Below are 22,424 nucleotides of genomic sequence, written 5' to 3' on the forward strand. Positions count from 1 at the left end.
AGGAAAGAAAGTTACTCTTGACGAACTATACGCCAATGCCGTGAAATATTCAATTTCATGAGAATATGTTATATTTGGTTTATACCAATGGACCGGCGACAATATGATAATATGATAATATTCTTGTCATGTAGCAACCATAGTTGTTGACACAAAAATTAACTTATGATAAAGAAACTGATTTTGTATTTCGGTCTTTATGGCCATTTTCTCCTTGAGATGAGGATCTCAAATCACATGCTTCTTTGTAATCAATAATTCTGTAAAAAAAATCGGTCGTCAAAAGGTGTCGGTATTGTAGTGATAACCTTCAGACAATCAAATCAATCATTTTAGTTCAATTTCTAAAATAAAATGGACCATATTTTTGTACCTTTTTTGATATTCCCTTCAAATGGATGAAGCATGGCCCGCAACTTTAGACTTGAGTTGGATGATTATCTTAACATATGGCATTCTCCTAGTGACCAGTGGCAACAAGATTCATGGATGAAGTTTGAAGACACATATCAATGTGTATCAATATTTGTTCATGACAAGTCCTCTTGGACATGGAGCAAAGATCCTCTTCCAGGCTTCTCCTTGCCTTCTCTACCTTCACAAGATTATAATTATATGCCTCAGCAGCAACAATAGTTAGTGAAAGAAGTGAAACAGTAGCAGCAACACTAATTTAGTTCATCGAATTATTGATTACTAGCCAACGACGCGGCTGACAGTTTCTACTTTCTAATGACTGGCACTAGAACCCAGCTAGAGCTCATTGGTCGTGCCAATGGACCAAGAGCCTTAGGTTTACATTTGAAATAAGATTTGATCCCAGCCATATAACAAGATAAGTAGTGCCACACGTCTTTAAATCTGAAGAAGATTAGGTGGGGCAAGAAGAAAAGAAGCCCAGAAGATTTCCCTTGGACACTTGTCCTATATGATTCTTGGGCCATTATGTTCTGCATTGAACTTTAACGGGTCTGGGCTTGATTTGTACCCTTGTGATAGTTCTCCTTTCCATTTTCTTTGCAGTTGCCACCCTTAGTATATGGAGAATCCATCCCACGACGACATTCGTATCATCGTATGGCTTCTTCACCCATAGGCATGTAAAGAATGGCCCTATGGCTATTTTCGTGTGCTAATAACCTTTCTTCACCTTTCTATGATCTCCTACTATTTTTCTAAAACGAGTTTTCACATGAATTTTTTTTTTTTAATGTTTTGTGCATTAAATCTGCAACGCATAGCTTTATGGAGAACAATTCTTTTAAGGATAATCTTCAAGTGGCCGAAGTTGAATCCAAATTTCCATTGCCATCATTACCCTATAATTAATTAATATTACTAGTAAATTACACTGCATTTGTCGTAAATTACACTGCATTTGGACTTTATTCCTTAAAAATAAAATAATTAAGTCAATAAAATTAAATAAAATCTTGCCGTGGGCGTGGGCATGGGCATGGGTACAGTCACAGCCATAATAACAATTAGTAACCCATACCCATTTTTAAACAAGAAAACATCTTACAATAAACGTGTCAAGTTTATGAAGAGAAAAAAATTAATGAAGTTCCCACGGGAGCAAAAGGAAAGTGGTATGAAACGGGTCAGTTGGTGTCCCCAGAGTAGAGAAAATGAACAAAAGGAAAGCAACAAGGCTATACTACATTGAGAAAACTGACAATAAAATGACTCAACCACCATGTTTCGATCATGTATAATGTATGTATAACTTCTCTCATGTAATCTAAAATGAGACAGCTAATAAGTAAAAAGATTTGTGTGAAAGGAGAATTGCAAAAGAGATGGGAAACACTCTGCAAAAGCCAAATGAAAGACTAGAAAAGAAAGAAGGAGAAGAAGAAGAAGAAGAAGGCAATGGAAGCAGCTTCACTTGTGAGATTTTCATAGAACCAGTGGGCAGTGGCAGCAAACAAGAAGTTCAAGAACAAAAACCTCTGTACTCACCCTTTCTGTCAAGAATGCATAGCTAAATACATCCAAGTGAAGGTCCAAGACGACAACACAGCCAAGATTGAACGCCCTGGATTATACTGTAAGCATAATTTAGACACATTTTCCTGCAAACCCATAATCCCGGCGAGTCTCTTTTCAAAATGGTGTGTTGTTCTCTGTGAGGATCATGTTCTAGGGGTTGAGAGATGCTACTGCCCCAACTCAAATTGCAAGGCTTTGGTGGTAAATGAGTGTGAGACGAATGGAACGTTGACGAAAGCTCAGTGCCCCAGTTGTAAGCAATGGTTCTGTTTCCAGTGCAAGTTGAAATGGCACGCTGGGTACCGATGTGAAGAAAGTAGCCAGCTTATGGAGAGGATGAATTGGGCTAGGTGTCCTGGTTGCGGCCACTGTGTGGAACGAGTGAACTGATGTTCTTCTGTCCTGTGCAGGCTTGTTTATTTCCCCTTCTTCTCCTTGTTATTGATGTACAATTTGAGAATCTAAATTTTCCGGGATCAAAATTGCTTTCTTTTTTTTTTGTTGTTTTTCTTAATTTTCAGATGTAAGACTAGATTTTGCTATAGATGTGGGAGAAAGCTTCCGATTGGATGTTCTTGCGAAAGAGGATCTTCATATGACTGCATGATAACAATTTTAATCATTGTAGGGATGGTAGTAGGTCTTGGAGGGATGATATTACTGGGTAAGTATGGAAAAGAAGATGATATTGCTGGGTAAGTACGAAAAAGTTCTTTGCTTCAAATATATATATATATTTTTTTTGGGTGATTGCTAGTGTTTGAGATTGGAGAATAGGGCCATAGTGGCTACATGAATGTTTGATCATATCATAATTTTAATCATTATTAATCATACTCTCTGTAAGGCTCAAATGTACATCTGTTATGAAGCTGAAAAGAAATCTGCCAAACTGGAACAATAGTTGGCTTCTAGAAGACCAGCTCATATTGCCATGTCAGCAAGAGTGGGAACTTATCATGCCTTCTAACAACAAAGATTAACAACAAACTTGCAGACTTTAAGTTCAACAACCATATGTAAGTATATAATGTGTTTCATTTTATTGCAGGTAGACAGCATAATAAGACTCATCCAGATCAAAGCTGAGCTTCTTATTGTTGTGAGTAAATGAACTATTTACCTTACTCTGTTGTTGCACACAAAGTTTAGTAACTGATTGTTCCATTATTCGACTACAAAGCTTAGTCTGTCAATCAGAGTTTCTATTCATGTGCTGAATTACGATATTCAATGTGTTTATATGCTTTTCTCTCAAGATTTGGCAGGATTTCCATATTATGTTGGAAAATGTTGTTGAACTATAAACAGATATAAACTTTAATTATAATATTACAATTAGCTTATAGTGCTCTGCAGGCGTATGTTGATTATTTCTGTATGAATTCACTTTGCTTGAGTATCTGCTTAACCCACTCTTATGTATAACTAGCTTGAGTATCAAAATCATCTGTGGTAGCTATATCTGTTCGGTGTGTGGGTATGAGCACATTCAACTTACATATGAGCAGCATATAATATCGTTTTACACAGTCATTGATTATTTTTGTTGTTTACGACTGGCTGAAACTGTTCTTTTTTAGTTCCATGCATACTCAAATACTCATCTTGTACAGCGGACTTTCTATGCTCTACTTATGCATTGAGATTCTAATTGAAAGCATTATAGATTTTATTCTCTTTCTTCATCGCTATATTTCCTTTTTCCTTTCTTTCCTACTACTAATAGATTGATCTGGAAAATATGTTATGAAATAATGTTAAGAATCCACTCATGGAGTTATCTATCGTACTCATTTTTCTCAGTTTTCTTGTTCATCTTTTGCAGGCAATCATTACGGTACTTATTGTGAGATTCAGCCACGCTATGTTCTCATGAACATAATCTATCCAAATAACCACTTGTCAACTTTCTAAGTACATGTACAGTTGTGATACCTTGATCCAAATGGAGTGAACCCCTAGTTTTAACTCAAAATTAGACCATAAAATCAGCTTTAATAGAGAAATGATCATGAGTCCACTGGCTTAGCAGGTGATTAGAAGCTTGTGCAAGAAGGAAATGGATCATGCCCTTAAACCTTGATTGTGAGTTTTTTAATTTATTTCACGGTTTCTCCTTTTTTCCATTATATTTTTAAACCCAGAGGCCAGTTTCTATATTCTTCTGGTTTTGTTGTGCCCATTAGTTGAACGGAAAACAGAATAACTTGCTTAAGAGTCTCTCAAATTAAAGGATAACAGCACAAATCTTACGGAGGCAAAGCTTTTAGCTGGAGCAAATAAGGTATAAACAGAACAAGTCCTCTGTTTTCCATGAGACAGTCATTTTGTCCAACACTGAACTGATCCATACAAATCGGCAATATTGAGAAATCTAACGAATCAATCAATTTGAAGTTAATAAGCTATCGTGTACATATGAAGTTGGCGTATTCAATTCCAAAATTTGAATACCAGTTACAAAAAAAGAAACTAACATAAAACCCTAGATTTCTACTAAATACAGTTGAAAAAAATTAGCCGCAACAAAACGCCATATCTACACAAACTAATCAGCAGGCCGAAATTACCGTGAAAGATTACTTAATAAATTCAAATTTTCTTCTCCCCAAAAGACCCAGAAGCGAAAAGCATGAAATACCCAAATAAGAAACTAGGGTTAACACCTTTCTTGAAAACTTGAAACTCTTCCAGAGTCTAGTACTAGTGGCAACCAACACGGTGTCGTGTGGACGCATAACGGACCTTCGTCACTGCAATACCCGGCCATTCCTCCCGACGTCGTTTTGGAGAATGATAATCGACCTTCGTCACGGAAATATGATCAGGCCGCTCCTCCCGACGTCGTTTGGGGGCGCAACTGACCACCTTCTCGACAGCAACGTCAGGTTCAGGTTTCTTGATACGAAAATTGGGCTGTACGCGTACTTGTTCATCTTCTTCTTCGGGGGAGGAGCACGTGGGGGGAGGGAAACCGGCACGTGCGTGATAAGCAAGACGGGACTGGGGCTCGCTGAGAATCTCCCAGGCGGTGGTGATGAGGCTATACGCTCCTGGAGCGGCGGCAGAGCAGAGAACGTCGGGGTGGATTTTCTTGGCCAGTTGGACGTAAGTGTGGGTGATCATCTTGTAAGATCTCCAGAGTCTCTCCTTGATGTCCAAGACGGCATACCAATCAATCTCTCCGGTGGCTGTCTTCCGCTTGGCGGCAGCCCAATGAACCCTGTACGCTTCCAGGTACCGTTCGAGCGACGGGTAAAACGGGTCGACGATCTTGGCAGAGATTGCCCACTTGTAGGCCGCTGTGTAACTGCGATTTGCAAACTCTTCTTCCGCAGTTTGGATCATTATTTCAGTCATGGCGAAAGAGAAGCGAGAAAGATACTTCTCAGTAACTGAGTAAACTAGGGAACAAAACTGGATTATGAAAATTCCTTGACGCACAAGGAATCCGGCTCGTATAGGGAATAGTCTAGACGAAACCGCGGGAAGAAAATAACGGTAAGTTATTTTAAAAAGAAAAAGAAATTCTTAGCTGAGTCCGTATTATTTTTAGTAAAGAGTTCGGAGGATTTGTAAACTAAATCAATTTAAGTCCTTTGTAGTACAAATTTATGCCACTCAAATCCTTAATTTAATTATAATTAAAAGAGGGTCAAAATATTAACCTTAAAAGGACAACTATACCCCTATATACAGTATTGGTGATATGAAAAACTCAACTTAAATTTTAAACAGAAAGTATTGCATTAAAAAAATTATACATATAATTTGGTGAAAAAAATTATTATAACAAGTTTCGCGTAATACATATAAATATAGAAACTAAAAAGGAAAAATAAATCAATCAAAATAGAAGAAAGTAGCAACTATGGTGAATTCAGCTTAATACATATGAATATTACTATTCAGAACAATACATACAATTCAATTTTACATTAATAGAGAAGCAAATGTACTGAATGCATTCTTACGAATATAAAGATACTAATTGATCATCAAAAAATAAAGAATAAGGAGGTGGCTCAATTATTTTTTACTAGAATACCCTCAGTATGGTTAACTCTTTCATTAGATAAATTAAATTAAGGATTTAGGATCACATAAATTAGAATTTGAAAGGATGAATTAGAATTTGAAAGTATTTAATTGATTCCATGGTATAAAATTTTGGTCTCATAATTTTTCCCTACAAATAATTTGGACTCCACTAAAAATTACCCCAAAAAATAATATTTCTTTTAATTTAAGTTTTTGTCTTAATATTTTGACTTTAAGCCTTTTCTTTTTAATATAATTGTCTATCCCTACCTAACAATAGAAGGGAAATTAAAGTTCTAATACCAGTTTTTTCTCAATGACAAGACTCAAACTATTAATTGTTTCTTTCTTCCAATTTTTAATCTCATATTTACTCTATGTTATAAACTTGATTAGCCGTCGCTATTAGCGTTTACATCTTCACAATATTGCTTTCAATTTTGAATGTCACTATAAATTGTTTTTGGAGAAACTTATTTGAACCGAAAAAAAATGAAAAATGTATTATACACATTATATTTAGTCATACATTGCTAATTTTCATCTTGTCGATCACAAAATTTGTGGGAAACTTTATCACTCACATAAATTTCATTGCTTTTATGTCATTAAACATATAGTATAAATATAAAAATTATTTTTTCTAAACTTCTTCTGGCCACTTTTTTTATAGATTTTATTGTTAACAATAAGTTGTACAACTCTTGAAATTTCTATTAATTACAATTAAGTCTTTACAATAATTTTGAAATATTGGAAGAAACTAATACAATTGCTTACAGGTTTAGAAATAATTTTGACATCGATTAGGGATATGTGATCATGGGCATCGTGATTGGCTTTTAAATTGTTACTTAAAACTTATTCTTCAGCTGTTTGTTTTTTAGTTATTTGTATATTTCAATTATCGTGAATGATTGTTTACCACTGACATAAACTAGAAAACAAGAAATAGAAGCAAAAACTAAGAAAGAAAGATAATTTTTAGAAGCTAAAGAAAAAAAAAATTTTAGCCTTTTTTTTTGTGGACAAGGAATTTCTATTTATGTAGGATTGACGTAATCCAAATGTAGGAAACTAAATGTGATTATTTTGGTAAAAGAAAAAAATAGTTTTTTTTTTTAATTTAAGCTTTAACTTCAAATGCTTCCTAAAAGTAAAAACATTAATTGCTTGCAATTTTTTTATTAAAATCATTTATTAATTCATTCTAATATCTAATGAATAAATGCCAGATCACTAAGGAGATTATAAAAATTAGATACTACTTGACGAGTTTTATATTACTAATATTTTTTAATTATTTTAATAAAATGTAGTGCAATAGCTATTCTTTCTTTATTTAGAATTTGGAAAATCAATTCATTTAAAATTTGAAAAATCAACAACTTAACTCTGAAGGTGGACAAAAGAAATTGTACTGTAAAACAATTAGTTACTAATTCTATATTGCCAATTTTCCATGGATCAAAATGTTTGTTGCAAGGTATTAACTTGTTTAAGCTTTCTTTCTCTCATTACCTTATAGCTTTGTTCATATTAAATATTCTTGTAGAAATGTATAGGGATAAAATTAATGGAAAAAAATGATTACAGTTATAAAAAGAATAATATGATTGGTCATTTTAGATACTTAATTAAGGAGTAATGATACAACCACAAACTCTTGTACAAACTTATTTTGTACAAACTGATGTGACATGATAAAATTGGTTGAATTAAATATATCTCGGTCCACATGATTTATTTCTATTATTTTATATTTTCATTCAACCAATTAATTAATGCCATATCAGTTTGTACAAGAGTTTGTGGCTGTATCATCACTCCTTAATTGGGATAGTAGAATGAATCAATTGATTAATAATAATAAAATCGATTAACATCATACACATAACTTAAAATAATTAATGACACATTACTAAATATCCCAACTGTATATCCAAGCTAAATAATCACAGCATTGTTGTTACAAGAATCACATTTCTCACCCTCAAATCAAACGTACGCACTTAATTAATTGAACTCTTATTTTGACTAAAACAAAATAAACTATCATTTGAGAATCACATTCTAAGATTTTTTTTTTTTTTTTTTTGAGAAGGAAAGTAACACTTTCATTGCTTCAACTTTGTGAATACATCCAAAACGGCCTGAAGAATTTCATTGGCCCACACAGCTGTCTCTTTAAAGTCTATGGCAAAATTTGCCAGACAGTAATTTTTGAAATCTTTAACACATTCTAAGATGTTTAGTGATTAATTTTTCTAAATTTTGTGGTGGTTTAGTGCAATAATTTTTGAAATCTTTATCAGGTATAAGCCTGATTGAAAAATCAATAAAACGAACATTCATTCAGCAACAATTTACTAAAACGTTTAAGAAGTAAAATGAAGTATAATAGTGTATGTGATGTGCAACACGTTCACCGGTAATATAATGATATAAAATAAAGTGTCATTGATAAGTAAACTTGACTACTTGACTACTTGACAAATGATGCCAGTAAATCATTACACGAATTAGTATAAAAATTTTGACAAATATTATTACTTGTGCCAAAAACTGCTGCTACAAAAGTTCATCTTTCTGATGAGCATCATTCAGCTGAAAAAAGTTTGATCTTTTCTACCAGAGCTTTACCCAAAAAAGTACTTTCCACTCCATTCTTTTGTTCAAAATGATAAATTTTTACTTTCTGCTTGAAGAATACCTTTTGCCTTCACCTTTAAAGCAGTCAATGGACCACTAACAAAAGTGCTTTTCCAATCCTCTTTGTGTTTGGATTGAAAGCAAACGAGCATCTCCAGGACATGTTAAGGGCGCCTACGGCTGCCTCTATAAACATATCTCAGAAGTTTTCATGCAACTTCAAATAGTAACTTTTTTACACCCAAGGTAGTTGGAAACAGCAGACACAACACAAGTCTTCCAAACAGCTTAACAAAACCCAAAAACTCAAGGAAAAAGTGAGATAACAAAAAGCTGGATAAAATATAAAGAAAAATAAGAATAAAAAACAAAAGCGGAAACATCTGCTGCTATACATGAAGAAGGCTTACACAAAATACACATGCAAATTCCCCAAACACTAGATTACCAAAAGCCCCCTTTTCCGAACTGATTCAACCCTCAACTAAAACTCTTCAGTACAATAGTGCACTGACAGCAAAAATTGAAAAAATGGGAACCAGCACTTCCAACACGCAACCGCGACAACCTGCATTACAGAATTACACGAAGATGTCATACATGGCATCCAGAAGAACAAAGAGGAATCCGCCAAGTGAATAGCTTATGTTAACAGTCAGTACAATGTTTCTTAACTGGCTAGAAAATTTCACTAACAGAATAATGTCTTAGCATTTCATTGTATATTACTAGTTTTAACTTGTCAGGGAAGCAGGTTAAATTCTAACTGGACAGGAGCATGATCAACATTTCCTCGTGTGTTGCAATGCCTGGGTTGTATTTATGGTTTTATTTTTTTTAAATCAGCACATAAATTTGTTGGGCGTAATTCTCTTCTGAACAAAATTGCATTTCTTTTTTCTCCTATAAACAGTTTGCTTATCAGGTAAGAAAGTCTTTAATTTATGCTTTTATATACATCATTATTTTATGATAGACTTAATGATTCGTTTACCATGAGTTATGAAAACAAAATAGAAAAAGCTCATATAAGAAAAAGCAGAGGCAATTGCATATACCGGGATTCTTTAATGTCTCTGATGTTGGTAAGGCAGGCAATGACATCTCTGCAAGATTAGAAGTTGGCATTAGGTCTCCAACGTAAAAGCAAGCAAATATTTTTTCTACAGAATCTCTACTTCTAAGTTAAAATTAAGTGGGAAAAACATCCTCTCCAGATAGTTACCAGGAGCACAAAGAGACAAAGATGATGCTGAGGACGATGCAGGCCATGGAGCAGCAATGTTATCTGTCAAGTCACACGTGAAGCTGTAACCCGTAATATTGTCAAATACCACATCTGCCGGTAAGCTTCGAAGAAGACATCCTATATTCATAAAAACCCACATTTTACTTTTTCATTTTATAGGAAAATGGAGATCATTGATAATTAAGTGAGGATTATAGCACAAGTAAACCAGCAGCCAATTTTAAAAATACAGAACACTTGTACAACAATAAAATAAAAATTTATAAACAAAATAATATACTAGTTTCATCTCCAGGAGCACAGAAAGCAACTATATTTATTTCCATCCAAAAATGCATATAGGAAAGCAATACCAACCCTCATCCTCTAGAGCAAACTTTAAATCCATGTTAATCAAATCAAAATCGGAATGCTTTACAGTACTTAGAACAAAAATGAAATGATGGGGTAGGCCAGTAATAAGTTTGCATACATACAAGGCACGTGTTCAGTCTCCATTTGCTTCGGTAGTAAAAATGGGATAATCATCATCTCATGCTTAACTAAAATCAATTAATCTCAGATGTTAGTAATGGCAGCATGCCAGCATCACACTCGTTGTCTTTTGAAGTCTATTGACACGTTAATAACATGAGTCTAACTAGGTAGCTCTGAGAACTAATTTGTATTATATTGTATACATATGTTATAATAAAAAAATGTTTCGAGTTTAAATTCACCCTGTAATTAAAAAAGAAAATTCTACTCTAATTCAAAAACATATTAAATTCAAACCTGGAGCCAATGTCAAAAAATTTCCTCGATATTTTTCTATGGAGTATCCATTAATTAAATATCCATTATAAAATGCTGCTTCCTTGAAATGCACAGAAATATTAGTTTCCATAAAAAAATATTTCCTACTATTCTGAAACACCAATTACAACTGTAGTATTCATTTCCTGAAGCTAAGAGTACAAAACTAAGGGAGATACGAGAAAAAGGACAAACCTTGTTGTCCATAAGCTGCTTCGCCATCCAGTCACATATTGACAAAACAGAGAGAAAAAAGCATCTTAGATAATTAAAAGAATAATCAAGAGAAAAATTAATGAACAACACCTTTACATGAATATTTTACCTTGGATGCTAAAGTCTTTCAAGTCAACATCACAAAGCTCATAGATATTCGTCATGACCCCTTCTTTTCGCAACATAGACCCAAACACCGCAGCACAGATTATAGCTTGTTTATTTGTAATTAGCATTTGCTTCTGTACACCAGCAATGTAGGCATTCAATGAGCTACAGCATGAAGGACTGGGAGCAGCAACGTTACGGCATGCTTCAATTACTTCCGAGGGCTGCTTAAAATCCAAAGGGCAAACTGCACCACAATATTTGCTTCAACATAAGCATAATAATTGAGATAAACAAATAGTTCACAGTAACTAGCAAACCCATCTCACACAAAAGACAATGTGATAGCACAATTGACTGACACGCAAGCATTTTATTATTTCCCAGCATGGAACTTTGGTGTTAACATAGCTAGTTCTTGGCTGATATTGGAAACCCAATTATATTCATGATTAGATGCATTTACCATCCACTGTGTTCGTAGACCTGACAACTAAAATTATATGCCTTGCTTTAGTTGTGATAAATTAATATATTACATCACATGAAAGCAAAAATGACTAGCAAAAATGACTATCATGCATCTTTTAATCATAAAAACAGATGAAAGACATCTAAGATCATGTCCAGCAGAATTTAACTTTTACTTCGCCTGATATTTGCTTAACTATTTGTAGAGAACACCTCATTCAGCTTTGTTTCAATTTGCAAATCATTACATCATGGAAATGAAGACACTTAAACAAGCTTTAGGCATGGCTACCAATTTTTTGAAACCCATGGCTAACAAAACCAACCACCAACAAATGTTGACATCATAATAATGCAAAAAGAATGAAACCTAAAATTGTGATCTTTTAGAAAGATGTTTATGACATGACATTGGCAATAAAAGTGGATCTCAACATCAAGCTGGAAAATGAAGATGTCAAGACCCAAGTAGGGAGAGTAAAGAGCGAACAGAAGCCCAAGTATGTAAGGCAATATACGTTCACTACATTTCTAAATTAAATTATTTGGCATGAACCAAATTATTTGCTAATAGAGGCAACTTAATGAAGAAGAAAAAATTAGATGCAACAAGTAACTTCAATAATTCAATATCAATACTACATTTGGCAAAAAGCATGCAAGATAATTAAACAAGCAAAAAGCATGCAAGATAATTAAGCACTGTACCCTTGTTAACTTTGCAGGCAGATAATATTCGAAATGCACTATTGGCGGCTTCTGCTGACAATTTACTGGAAAGATACGAGTAAGCAACCCCTTTACAATCATTAAGTGCATCAACTTGATCTGAGCCTCCGACAAAATTTTTATTCTCAGTAAATGTCATTTGAGTTCCTGAAATCTGAAGAGCAGCCTCCATGATTGCAGGTTGGCAAATTGGTCTGCAACACTCTTTAAGGGGATCAACAGTGCTGCAGGCATCAAGTAATTTGCTCGTGTTTACTATTTTCTCAAAGCTAACAACATCCTTCACTGGACAAGACCCACCCGTGAGATTCAATGATGTTACCGAGCAAAGTGTAGGAATTGTATGGTTCGCCCCTGTGCTAGCTAATATGCTAATGATATCTGAAAAACAATCATTAGCAACTGTGTTTTGCAATACCAACTTATCAGATTTCATACTGTAGAAACCTTGGAATATGTGGAGTAAACTACCAAGCTGTGGACAACATATTACGTTTCCTACAAGTGGGGCCAAAGGTTGGGAACAATCCGATGCTGTTTTTTGCATGATGCTTGACATGGCAGAGAAATTTACCGGGCATCTCCCAGTTAAATTTGGTTCGTATGTTGTAGGAAAAGTTGGATACATTGGAGGCAATGGTTCGCCAGCATACGGGTAAGGTGGAATTACAGCTGGGGATATTTCTATAGGTTCAAAAAGCCCAGTAGTAGGTGGATTGGCAAGCTCAGAAGTGGATGAAACATGACTAGGCCCAAGCACATTATGTAGTGCCACTACATCTTGGAAACTAAACAACCAGGCGATGAATAACAAAAATGCATGGCACATGGAACCTACAATCAGATACAAGACATTCAATCAGCATTCACCAATGTAATCCACTGTGTTATAAAAGTAATGCAAAGACTATAAAAGACAATAAATAACCACAACCAACAGATGGCAACTAAATAAAAAACTTCTAATATCTTACCCTTTAGCTGACTAACAGTCTGAAAACAGTCCATAGCCCCACTAGCCCTCTGGCACCATTTAGTTTACAAAAGATAATCCTACCGTAGTTGATTATCTGTGCAATATTCGTTCACAGCAACACCTGTAACATCTTCAAGGATTAGGACTAATGTCAAAGGAAAACATAACTACAATATAGGAAAACAATGAATAATAAGGCAAACAATTGAGACAAAAAAAATCTTCAAGTTAAAGAATCTAAAATAAACAAGACATATCAAAGTAGCTGCTGCCCTCACAGCTTTATCAAACTATACAGAATTTTATGCCCTGAGCTTTGCAGACAAACAACCCCAAGATCTATCAAGTTGATATTAACAAGGAAGCTATACAAGGGTGAAAAGAAATCATTCTCTGGATCATTTCATAAAATATTCAGAGCCAACCTACACCATGAGAAACTAAAACTCGTGTTTTCAATTACAAAAACACGCACAAAATATACCACAAGATACAATAGATCACTGAGATGAAATCAATAGAACCTCTGATCTCAGAATAGTTTCAAATCTAATCACTCTTGCGAAAACCAATCAAGGGAAAAAGCAGATTTTATGGCAACTCAAGCTGACCTTAACGGATTTAGTGAACCATCTTGTAGATATTGATGTCACATGGTCAGGCGGTGGATAAGGAAATGACTGATCTTTACTTTAGCTTCTTTAGTGAAGCATAATATCTCAACAAAGCAGAAAATTTCCGTAATAATAATATTTTCTCCTCATTTTCACACTATTTCTCAGCTACCCATCTAGTACAGAAACATTTTTCCTACAAGAAGTGGGAATAAAATAGCTAACTCAACTAAGCCAAATAATCAAATTGAGTTGAATCAAGCAAAATTTTCCCCAAAATCGCTAGTTTAACACTCAAAGCTACAACTTTCTCTTCATTTTCCCACAATCTCTCGGCTACCAAACAAGTAAATAAACATTTCCTGAAGTAAATCAAGACCAAAACACCAAACTCAACTGAACACAATCAAGCAAAATACCCTAAAAAATTTATCCTTTACCTCAAAAAATTTAAAATTTCCTTCATTTTCCCACTTTTTCTCACCCACCAAGAAAAACAGAATAAAAAAAAAAACAAAAAACAAAATAGAATATACCCAAAGATGATATTGCACCCATATAACCTTCCACGTTTCACAAAGATAGAGTGAAATTTCAAGCTCTGAAGCTCAGATGCACATAACCGCCTCCTTTTAGGGGTCGATCGGAGGATGATGAATGATCAGAAACCCTAATTTGGGAGCTGCAGCTCAGTGAGTGAAAGTGTGTTATGGTGATGTTATAAAGGCGTGGTGGATAAAGTGAAGAAAGGAGGAATACTATTAACTTTACCTTTTGTAGACTTGACCCGGAATCTTCCGGATTTGGTTCTTCTTCCTTTTACTTGTTTTGGGTGGATGGCCCGTTTGCTTTTTGGGTCCGCTCCCAATATCCCTTATGATTAGACAAATTACGGAAAACTTCACTGTATTTCATCTAAAATTGCGGGAGTTGGATTTAATGCCTTGCGTGCTATGAAAATGATAATCTGTTAAATGATTTAATATAAAAAATTCAGAAAGTGAAATTTAAAAAGTTACAAATTTACAAAGATAATAGATCAAATTAGAATGTGGTGCATGAAATTTTGTAAGAATGACTTAAGGTACAGTATGTGTCATTTAAGTGTGTTATGAGATTAATCTACCTATAATTCTTAACTGAAAGAAAAAAAAATTATTATTTTTTTGTCTATTTACATTTATAAACATGTGTTATCATCATTATTATTCTTCATTCACAATTTCACCGGTTTCATACTTAATCCTTTTTTCTTTGTGACTTTATTGTAAACTTTTTTCAAAGATATATGTATGAATATTTACTTTTTTTAAGAGTCAAAAATACTTTTCGGTAGGTAAATAATCAAAGAGTAAGAGTAAAAGAATTTTTTGACTAAGATTCCATTAAAAAAAATTAGATTTGCAATTGAACTATTTCTTGTACTTCGAACTTTGAAATTTATCTACATAACTCCATAATTTAAAAAATTTGTATATCGAAAACTTTGAACTATATTTTATAAATTTTCATTCTTATTCTTCATAATTTTAGGAATTATTGTAGATCTCTCCCAAAATTTACTAAAACTCATATGTTTAAAGTTAAAACTAGTGGCTTTATCTATATTTTCGGGTTAAATCACGAGACATCATTGCACTTACCCCTAGTTATTCACCCAGTGAAAAAAAAAATAGGATGTTGCTTTTGGCCTGCGAAAACGACGTCGCTTCAGTTGTTGGGTTTCCGTCTGGGGTTTTGGCCTAGCCACCGAAACCCTGCTCTCTTTTCATAACCCAAAGCTCTTCTCCTTGATTTAGAATCCCTATGAAATGATACGAGTGGCTGTTTTCAGCTGAACCGAATCAAGTGAACCACGCTTTGTTCAGGTTTGTAAGATTTTGAGTTCATTATTGTATTCAAATGAAAACATTTCCATATTTCTTGTGTTTTCTCTTTCATTTAATTAGACGCCAGAATCGAACTACACTAAGTCTTATCTATATATACATATATATATTGTGTTTTAAAATTAGCTTCAAGTAATGGGTTGTTTCCTTTGATTAGAGGATTGTTAGGGCTTTTTAAATTATTTCTATTTATTTCAGTTTGGGTTTTTTTGGCCATCAGTGCTAACAAGAGACATACAAATTTTATGCATCTTCGGGTCACATATTTTTTGTTCTGTTTATTTCCGAGAAAATTAATGAAACCCGGTTGAATGAACAGATTGATTTAAGGAGTGACATGAGACATGAGACATGAGTTGTAGTTGCTAAAAGTGAAATTATTTTGGTTTCAGGAATTTTTGTGCTTGTACTGTGGCATTGTAGAAAGAGATTGATTTTGCATCTGTGGATAGTACTGCAAATATGCAAAATCTTAGTCGTATATTATCTCGCCTGTCATCTACTTCCCTTAGTGCCGCCACTAGTGCAACAAGAGTTTTAAAGGAAAAAACCAGACCCTCCTTTGGAAATGACACGATAATTGCATCAAAGACTGGATTAGAGATTAACTGGCTTACTGGCTCCCGAGCATTTTCAGCGAAATCTGGTGGTGGCAATGGTGCTAGAACTGAAGGGAGTAATGACTGGGGTGGATCGTTTGTCCGTAATGATTCTGATGATTTGGGTTGGGACTCAAGTTCATTGTGGTCAACTGGAATGACCAAGGAGCATTTTGATGGAGAGGCTGTGGGACATCGAACTGCTTCTAGTGATAGTGGAGAAGATACATATTATAAAGCTTCGTTAGTGGCTAATATGCAGGAAATTGAAGATAAGATAAAGGAACTGGAGATGGAAAACCGTAAGAGCAAGGCTTTTGTCGATGGATGGGGTGATAGGATGCGTGAAATATGCACGTTGTTGAAGCAAGTACGGGAGCCTGGTGCACGAGGATCTTATCTCAAGGACTCAGAGAAGGCGGAGATGTATTGTCTTCACAAGCAGAATCCTGAGGTTTATACAGTGGAGAGGCTTGCTAAAGATTATAGGATTATGAGGCAGAGGGTGCATGCAATTCTGTGGCTTAAGGAGCTTGAGGAGGAAGAGGAGAAAAAGCTTGGCCATCCATTGGATGACTCTGTTGAGCTCCTTCTTGATACCTGTCCAGAGTGAGATTTTACAACTGATCTTTGTTTATTTTTAATAGCTAAGTGTTATATTATTCTACTATGGTCTTGAAACTTATTTTGGTATGTGATTATCCTACACATACATTGAGCAGAGCATGTTTCTTGAGCTATTGCTTGTTGGATCATGGCTAGGAATTTACTATTAATATTGGATCACATTTGTTTCAGAAGTAGTTTCTTCTACTATAATTCTACTGACATTTCCCAGTCGGATAGAGGAACCAACCCATGTATATATGGAAAATTGTACTGTTATGTGTGAGTTATATGTTTGTGAATGTAGTTCATGATTATTTCTGTTATGTATTTGAATCATGATTGTCCTGGCTAGCTCTTATAAGGGTCCACAATATAAATTGTTTTTTATTCTCTTTTTTTTTTATGGGTTATCTCTTCTAAATGGGGAATTTTTATTTTTATTTTTTTCCTGTTCCATGGACAAAAGACAACTCTCATAATAGGTATATAGCTGTTTCATCTGTCATTTCAAACTGAAATGGGACTCCTATAATATCTCCTGTGGCAGGACAAGTGGTCGAAGATCTTATATTAATTCTTGTTACTGGTCATGAATGTCTGCTTAATGTTATAGAACTTCTGTTTGATATATATATATATTTTTCAATCATAAGCCCACTTTAAGTTCAATCTCTTATATTATTTGTATGTATGTATTTCATATATTGCCTGCCTTTTCTAAAACAGAGTGTGGTGATGATCCATGTTCAATATTAAGAGTTCATAGTGCCTAACTAAATGGATTTATAACCTTGGCTTAGTGGTTTGTGAAGGGTGAATGGGGAGTGCTAGTGATCAAGATAATAGAAAATATAGGTACTGAGTGATCAATATGTTGTAAGTTGTGTTGGTGGTAGTTGATTAAATTCATTTTGATTTCTGAGAACTTGTTGAATATTGTGTTCATATGGTGATAGGGTTTTGGTGTCTATGTTATAGGTGACATGCAAAAAATTGTAGTATAGAGTTTTTGCATGGAAATGCCAATCTTAAAGTATCAAACTGCCATTGTGCCTGTACACTATGGCAAACATCTGTTTATGTGGATGTGCTCTTGTATTCATATGTTTACATAAATAGTACATAAAGTTATTGATGCGCTGACCTACATCTGTGTATGTGATTGCATTTCTTGTACATATGTGTTTACAAAAAAGCAGATGTAGATGCATAAACTTATGTTTAGGTGTTGCAATTGTAAAATGTAAAGGAGATCTTTCTGGATTAAATTTTAACCCAACACTGAGAAACTGGCATTAGCTTACTTGTCTCTAAGGATCAACCTTATATTTCCCATAGTATCTTAAATCTTTTTTTATGCAGATTCTTTAATTCCCATGACCGAGAATTTCACGTGGCATCCCTTCCATACAAACCGGACTTCAAGGTTATGCCTGAAGGTTGGGATGGTACTATCAAAGATCTGGATGAAGTTCATTATGAGATCTCAAAGAAAGAGGATGAAATGCTTTATCAAGAATTTGTTCAGAGGATGAATTTCAACAAAATGAAAGTAAGTATTAAGTCCTCTCTGCCTTTGGTTTCTGAAAGGGGAAGTGATAATTAGCATTGATGATGTTTTCTTTTGATTCCAATAATCTATAATGCTAATTTTTTGTTAGGATATTTTTGCATTAATCATTTGTGTTGGGATTTATATTTTTTAGTATCCTTCCTGTGGTTATTGTTGCGGTTACTGCTTTTGTCAGGGCTATCTTGTTGGTGTTCTCTCACACATGTTTGCATGTACTTTTGGGTGAATTTTACTTTGTATTCAAGAAAGAGTTTTTATGGGCAGAAAATGTATAGGAATTGGATGGACGAGCTGAGACTGGAGTGAAATGGTTCCCTGTTTATTCTATTATTTATGGGTGATTTGCAGATGGATATGTCAACAAATTATATGACTAAATTTTAGTGTTACATCTCATGTTGAACTGGTTGAGACTGATAGTTTTCATTCTTTTGCTGATTTGCTTGAAAATATTCTTCTGCCCTGCCTCTGATTCATCAAGTGACTCAAATAATCAGATATCCGGTGACTAGGAACTGAAAATTAGGTGGTGGATATAAACAAATTCAGAATAATTTGAGAAGGCTGAAGGGAAATGGTTTATTCAGGATGATTGGGGGAATTGTTTCTAGTGGAAGAAAGGAGTTTGGGAAGCATCATAAATGACTTCTCAAAACTAGAAATTGGAATTGAAGTTTTTTAATTGTTGGCTATGCATGGGACTGTTATCTTCTTTATCTTTTCTCGGCTCAATATGGAGCTGATCAACTGTTCAGTTTTGTATAAATGCATATTTTGTCCCTCTGTTGTATCATATCAATGATGTGGTTTTCTTTCCACAGATGGCAGGTAAGGTGCAATGCCACAGGTATAGTAGGCGTCGTCCTAATGACGGTTGGAAGTTCACAGTGGAGAAACTCGGACCACGAGGCAAGCGTGGAAAGGGTGGCGGCTGGAAGTTTGTTAGCATGCCAGATGGTTCCAGCCGGCAATTGGATGAAATGGAAAAAATGTACGTGAAACGAGAGACACCTCGTCATCGACGCAAGATATTCCCTTGATGCATTTGAAGGAAGAATCAAAACTTTGTTGTAGCTCTTCATGCAGTCATCTTCCAGAAACAACATTGTAGTTCATTTCCATTTTCTGCTCGAGTTAATGCAAGGCCACAAGCCCATTGAATTAGTCTGAATCTTGGGGAAATGAGCCTTTTTGCCTACCGTGCCTGCTCTGTCCTTATTTCCTTGTTGGATTGAATTTGCAATTTTGTATCATGCTTAGTTTTTACCTATTCTGGAAGAATAATTCTCTTTATAAGGGATTTCAATGATCCAGTTAGAGAACAAATTTAATTCAATAATTATTCTATTTACGTGGATAAATATATTACAGTATTTTGTATCTTGAATACACAAAGTAAGTTTATTTATGATTATGCTTGATAATGATCTAGCGGGCGACAGAGCTCATCTTATGATAAGCCACAATGTCATGTGGTGTTATCTGATTAATTCACAGCTTTAACGCTATTTATAGGGAGTTATAAAATTTCATCACATTTTCAAGACATTCACCATATAGTGGTTAGTGATGCTCACTAGAATATCTTCCATGCTTTATTGGTTGTTTGACTTTCCATTTGAATATTTTGATAGAAATGGGTACTCACTAGTTTATATAAAATACTTTGATAGAAATAAATATTCACTAACTTATATAAAATATGAAGTCATTGAAGAAACTCAATAATTTTTATCAGTATATTTTATGAGATAAAATTATAAGAAATGTAATTTAATTCAAGATTAATAATTAAATAAACTTATAAAATGTAAGGTTACTGAAGAGAGTCAATAATTTTCACGTTATGTTTGGTAAGATATCATGATAAGAAATATAATTTAATTAAGGATAAATAATTAAATAAATAAAATATTATCTTGGTGGATTTTCCATATTCTTAGAGCCCTTACAATCGAGTGATCGACATAAGAATTTATGTTGACTGTTGTTAGGGAAAGTACAGAGAATATAAAGAAATATATATATATATATTAAATAACTGCCCGTTAGTTTCCCGCGTTTTCATTACACCTTATGCAAATAGGATTCCTTGCTTATCAAGGGAAAAATTAAAAGATATTATAGTGCTGTTTTGTTTCTTAGTTTTTTTTTGTTTTTGTTTTTGTTTTTTTTGGGTTTCTTCTTTGTTGGTTCTCTTTTTATCATCATCATGACTGAAATAATGATAGAAACTACGGAAGAAGAGTATAAAAATCGCAATTACACACTACACAGTTGCATGCAAGTGGGCAATCTCTGCCAAGAGCGTCGATCTGTTTTAGCCATCGCTCGACCGGTACCTGGAAACGTAACGCAAAACGGAAGACACCTACCGGAGAGATTGATTGGTATGCCATTTTCGACATCAAAGAAAGACTCTAGAGATATTACAAGATGATCACTCTCAATTGCGTCCAACTCTTCAAGAAAATGGAATGGGGAAGAATAAATTATTTATTTAAACTGTAAGAATATGAATTGGAATGAATTGGATTGCCATTAATGTGTTATCTTTGTCTTGAAATTAAAATCGGAATGAGTTAGATTATAACAAATTATTAAAATGTGTTTAATGAACTATTGTCAATAATTATTATTTTTTATTTTAATTATTGTAATTATTTATTAAAATTTATTATTACTAATAATTATTAATAGTAATATATTAATATATTAATTAATTAGAATAATTATATTAATTAATTATTTAATAATAGTAGTAATAATTGACATTAGTATATTAATTAATAATTATTATTTTTACCACTAATAACAATAGTAATAAAAAAATTAAAAATATATTAATAATTAGAATAATTATATTAATCAATTATAATAACATATTAATTACTATCATCATCATCATCATCATCATCATCATCATCATCATCATAGTAGTAATAATAATAAAAAATTTAAAATATATAAATTAATTAATATATTAATTAATCATAATAATTTTTAATTGAGAACAAAATGGGTATTTTTAATTTTATAGGGGACAAAATGGTTAATTATGGAAATGGGAGATTGATTGGGAATCAATCTCCCATTCCCCATTTCAAAATTCGGGTGGGTCCCATGATTTTTATTCTAATTTTTTTCTCTATTTTGTGAAGTAAACGTCGTCAATGAATCTGATTCCGGATTCTAATCCCCTAATACGGAAAGTAAACACGTAACTAGTGAAACAAGAAAGGAAATAGAACTATAAAATGGCCCGAGAGAGTAATAGATATACGACCCAATCCTTTCAACCTCTAATGGTAGAATTACTTTCCTCTTATACTTCTTGCTAGTATCTATATTTTGGAACCCTTGTTATTATTATTATTATTTTCTATTTGGACTTGGAAAATTTTCAGTTTAGCTAATTTGACAATGATTAATGCATTGTAAAAATTACCAGATTTTGTAAATTACATTAGGTCCTTTTATTTTTTCTTTAGAAACTTTTATTGGCAGTCACTTACACGTAACTTGGAGTTAGAATGAATATATTACGCTTGCATAATGTTTGGGGTATATAATGATGCGGCCAGTTGCACTCGAACAAGGATTTCCTTCTCGCCAGCGAGGAGCAATATAGTGTCCACGAGCAGGAGTCTTCTGTTTGACACTAAGGAGATCCTTTGCTGGGGCCAAGGTATGAGCATGAGTTTTCTGCTAGACACCGAGGATATCTTTTGCTGGGGCCAAGGCCGGAAGACCCAGTCAATGGCAATTGTCAGAACTTGTGCTACTTTCCGAGAGTCCGGGCATGAGGTCCACTCAGCCACAATCACAATGCTTGAGCATCCATGACCGGAGACTAGGTAAAGTGGTGAACGTGGGTCGTGGAGACCAAATTCTCAAGAGGGCTA

General features: G+C 34.0%; 3 protein-coding genes across 4 annotated transcripts; 1 reads left to right on the forward strand and 2 right to left on the reverse strand.

Moving 5' to 3' along the window:
* Window positions 1-3,801: 3,801 nt before the first annotated feature.
* LOC112498172 (uncharacterized) lies at window positions 3,802-5,653 on the reverse strand. Its single transcript, XM_025098147.2, has one exon. It carries the CDS (start codon window positions 5,356-5,358, stop codon window positions 4,702-4,704), a length of 657 nt encoding a protein of 218 aa, XP_024953915.2. The 5' UTR covers window positions 5,359-5,653; the 3' UTR covers window positions 3,802-4,701.
* A 3,356-nt stretch (window positions 5,654-9,009) lies between these two features.
* On the reverse strand, window positions 9,010-14,591 carry LOC102609199 (uncharacterized GPI-anchored protein At1g61900). Of its 2 annotated transcripts, none has more exons than XM_006478760.4 (8): window positions 14,386-14,591; window positions 13,234-13,356; window positions 12,239-13,093; window positions 11,061-11,306; window positions 10,931-10,945; window positions 9,917-10,057; window positions 9,750-9,797; window positions 9,010-9,259 (listed from the first exon to the last, which is right to left on the reverse strand). In XM_006478760.4, the coding sequence occupies exons 2-8, from the start codon at window positions 13,265-13,267 to the stop codon at window positions 9,186-9,188; spliced, it is 1,413 nt and encodes a 470-aa protein (XP_006478823.2). In that variant the 5' UTR covers window positions 13,268-13,356; window positions 14,386-14,591; the 3' UTR covers window positions 9,010-9,185. The 2 variants fall into 2 exon arrangements, with proteins under 2 accessions (XP_006478823.2, XP_052294391.1); XM_052438431.1 differs by lacking the exon at window positions 14,386-14,591 and adding an exon at window positions 13,847-14,045.
* Window positions 14,592-15,548: 957 nt separating this feature from the next.
* Window positions 15,549-19,927, forward strand: LOC102609865 (protein GAMETE CELL DEFECTIVE 1, mitochondrial). Its single transcript, XM_006478763.4, has 4 exons — window positions 15,549-15,717; window positions 16,131-16,946; window positions 18,309-18,498; window positions 19,341-19,927. Exons 2-4 carry the CDS (start codon window positions 16,201-16,203, stop codon window positions 19,557-19,559), a joined length of 1,155 nt encoding a protein of 384 aa, XP_006478826.2. The 5' UTR covers window positions 15,549-15,717; window positions 16,131-16,200; the 3' UTR covers window positions 19,560-19,927.
* Window positions 19,928-22,424: the final 2,497 nt, after the last annotated feature.

The sequence above is a fragment of the Citrus sinensis genome, chromosome 3 (genome assembly GCF_022201045.2).
Source record: "Citrus sinensis cultivar Valencia sweet orange chromosome 3, DVS_A1.0, whole genome shotgun sequence".
Classification (NCBI taxonomy): Eukaryota; Viridiplantae; Streptophyta; class Magnoliopsida; order Sapindales; family Rutaceae; genus Citrus; species Citrus sinensis.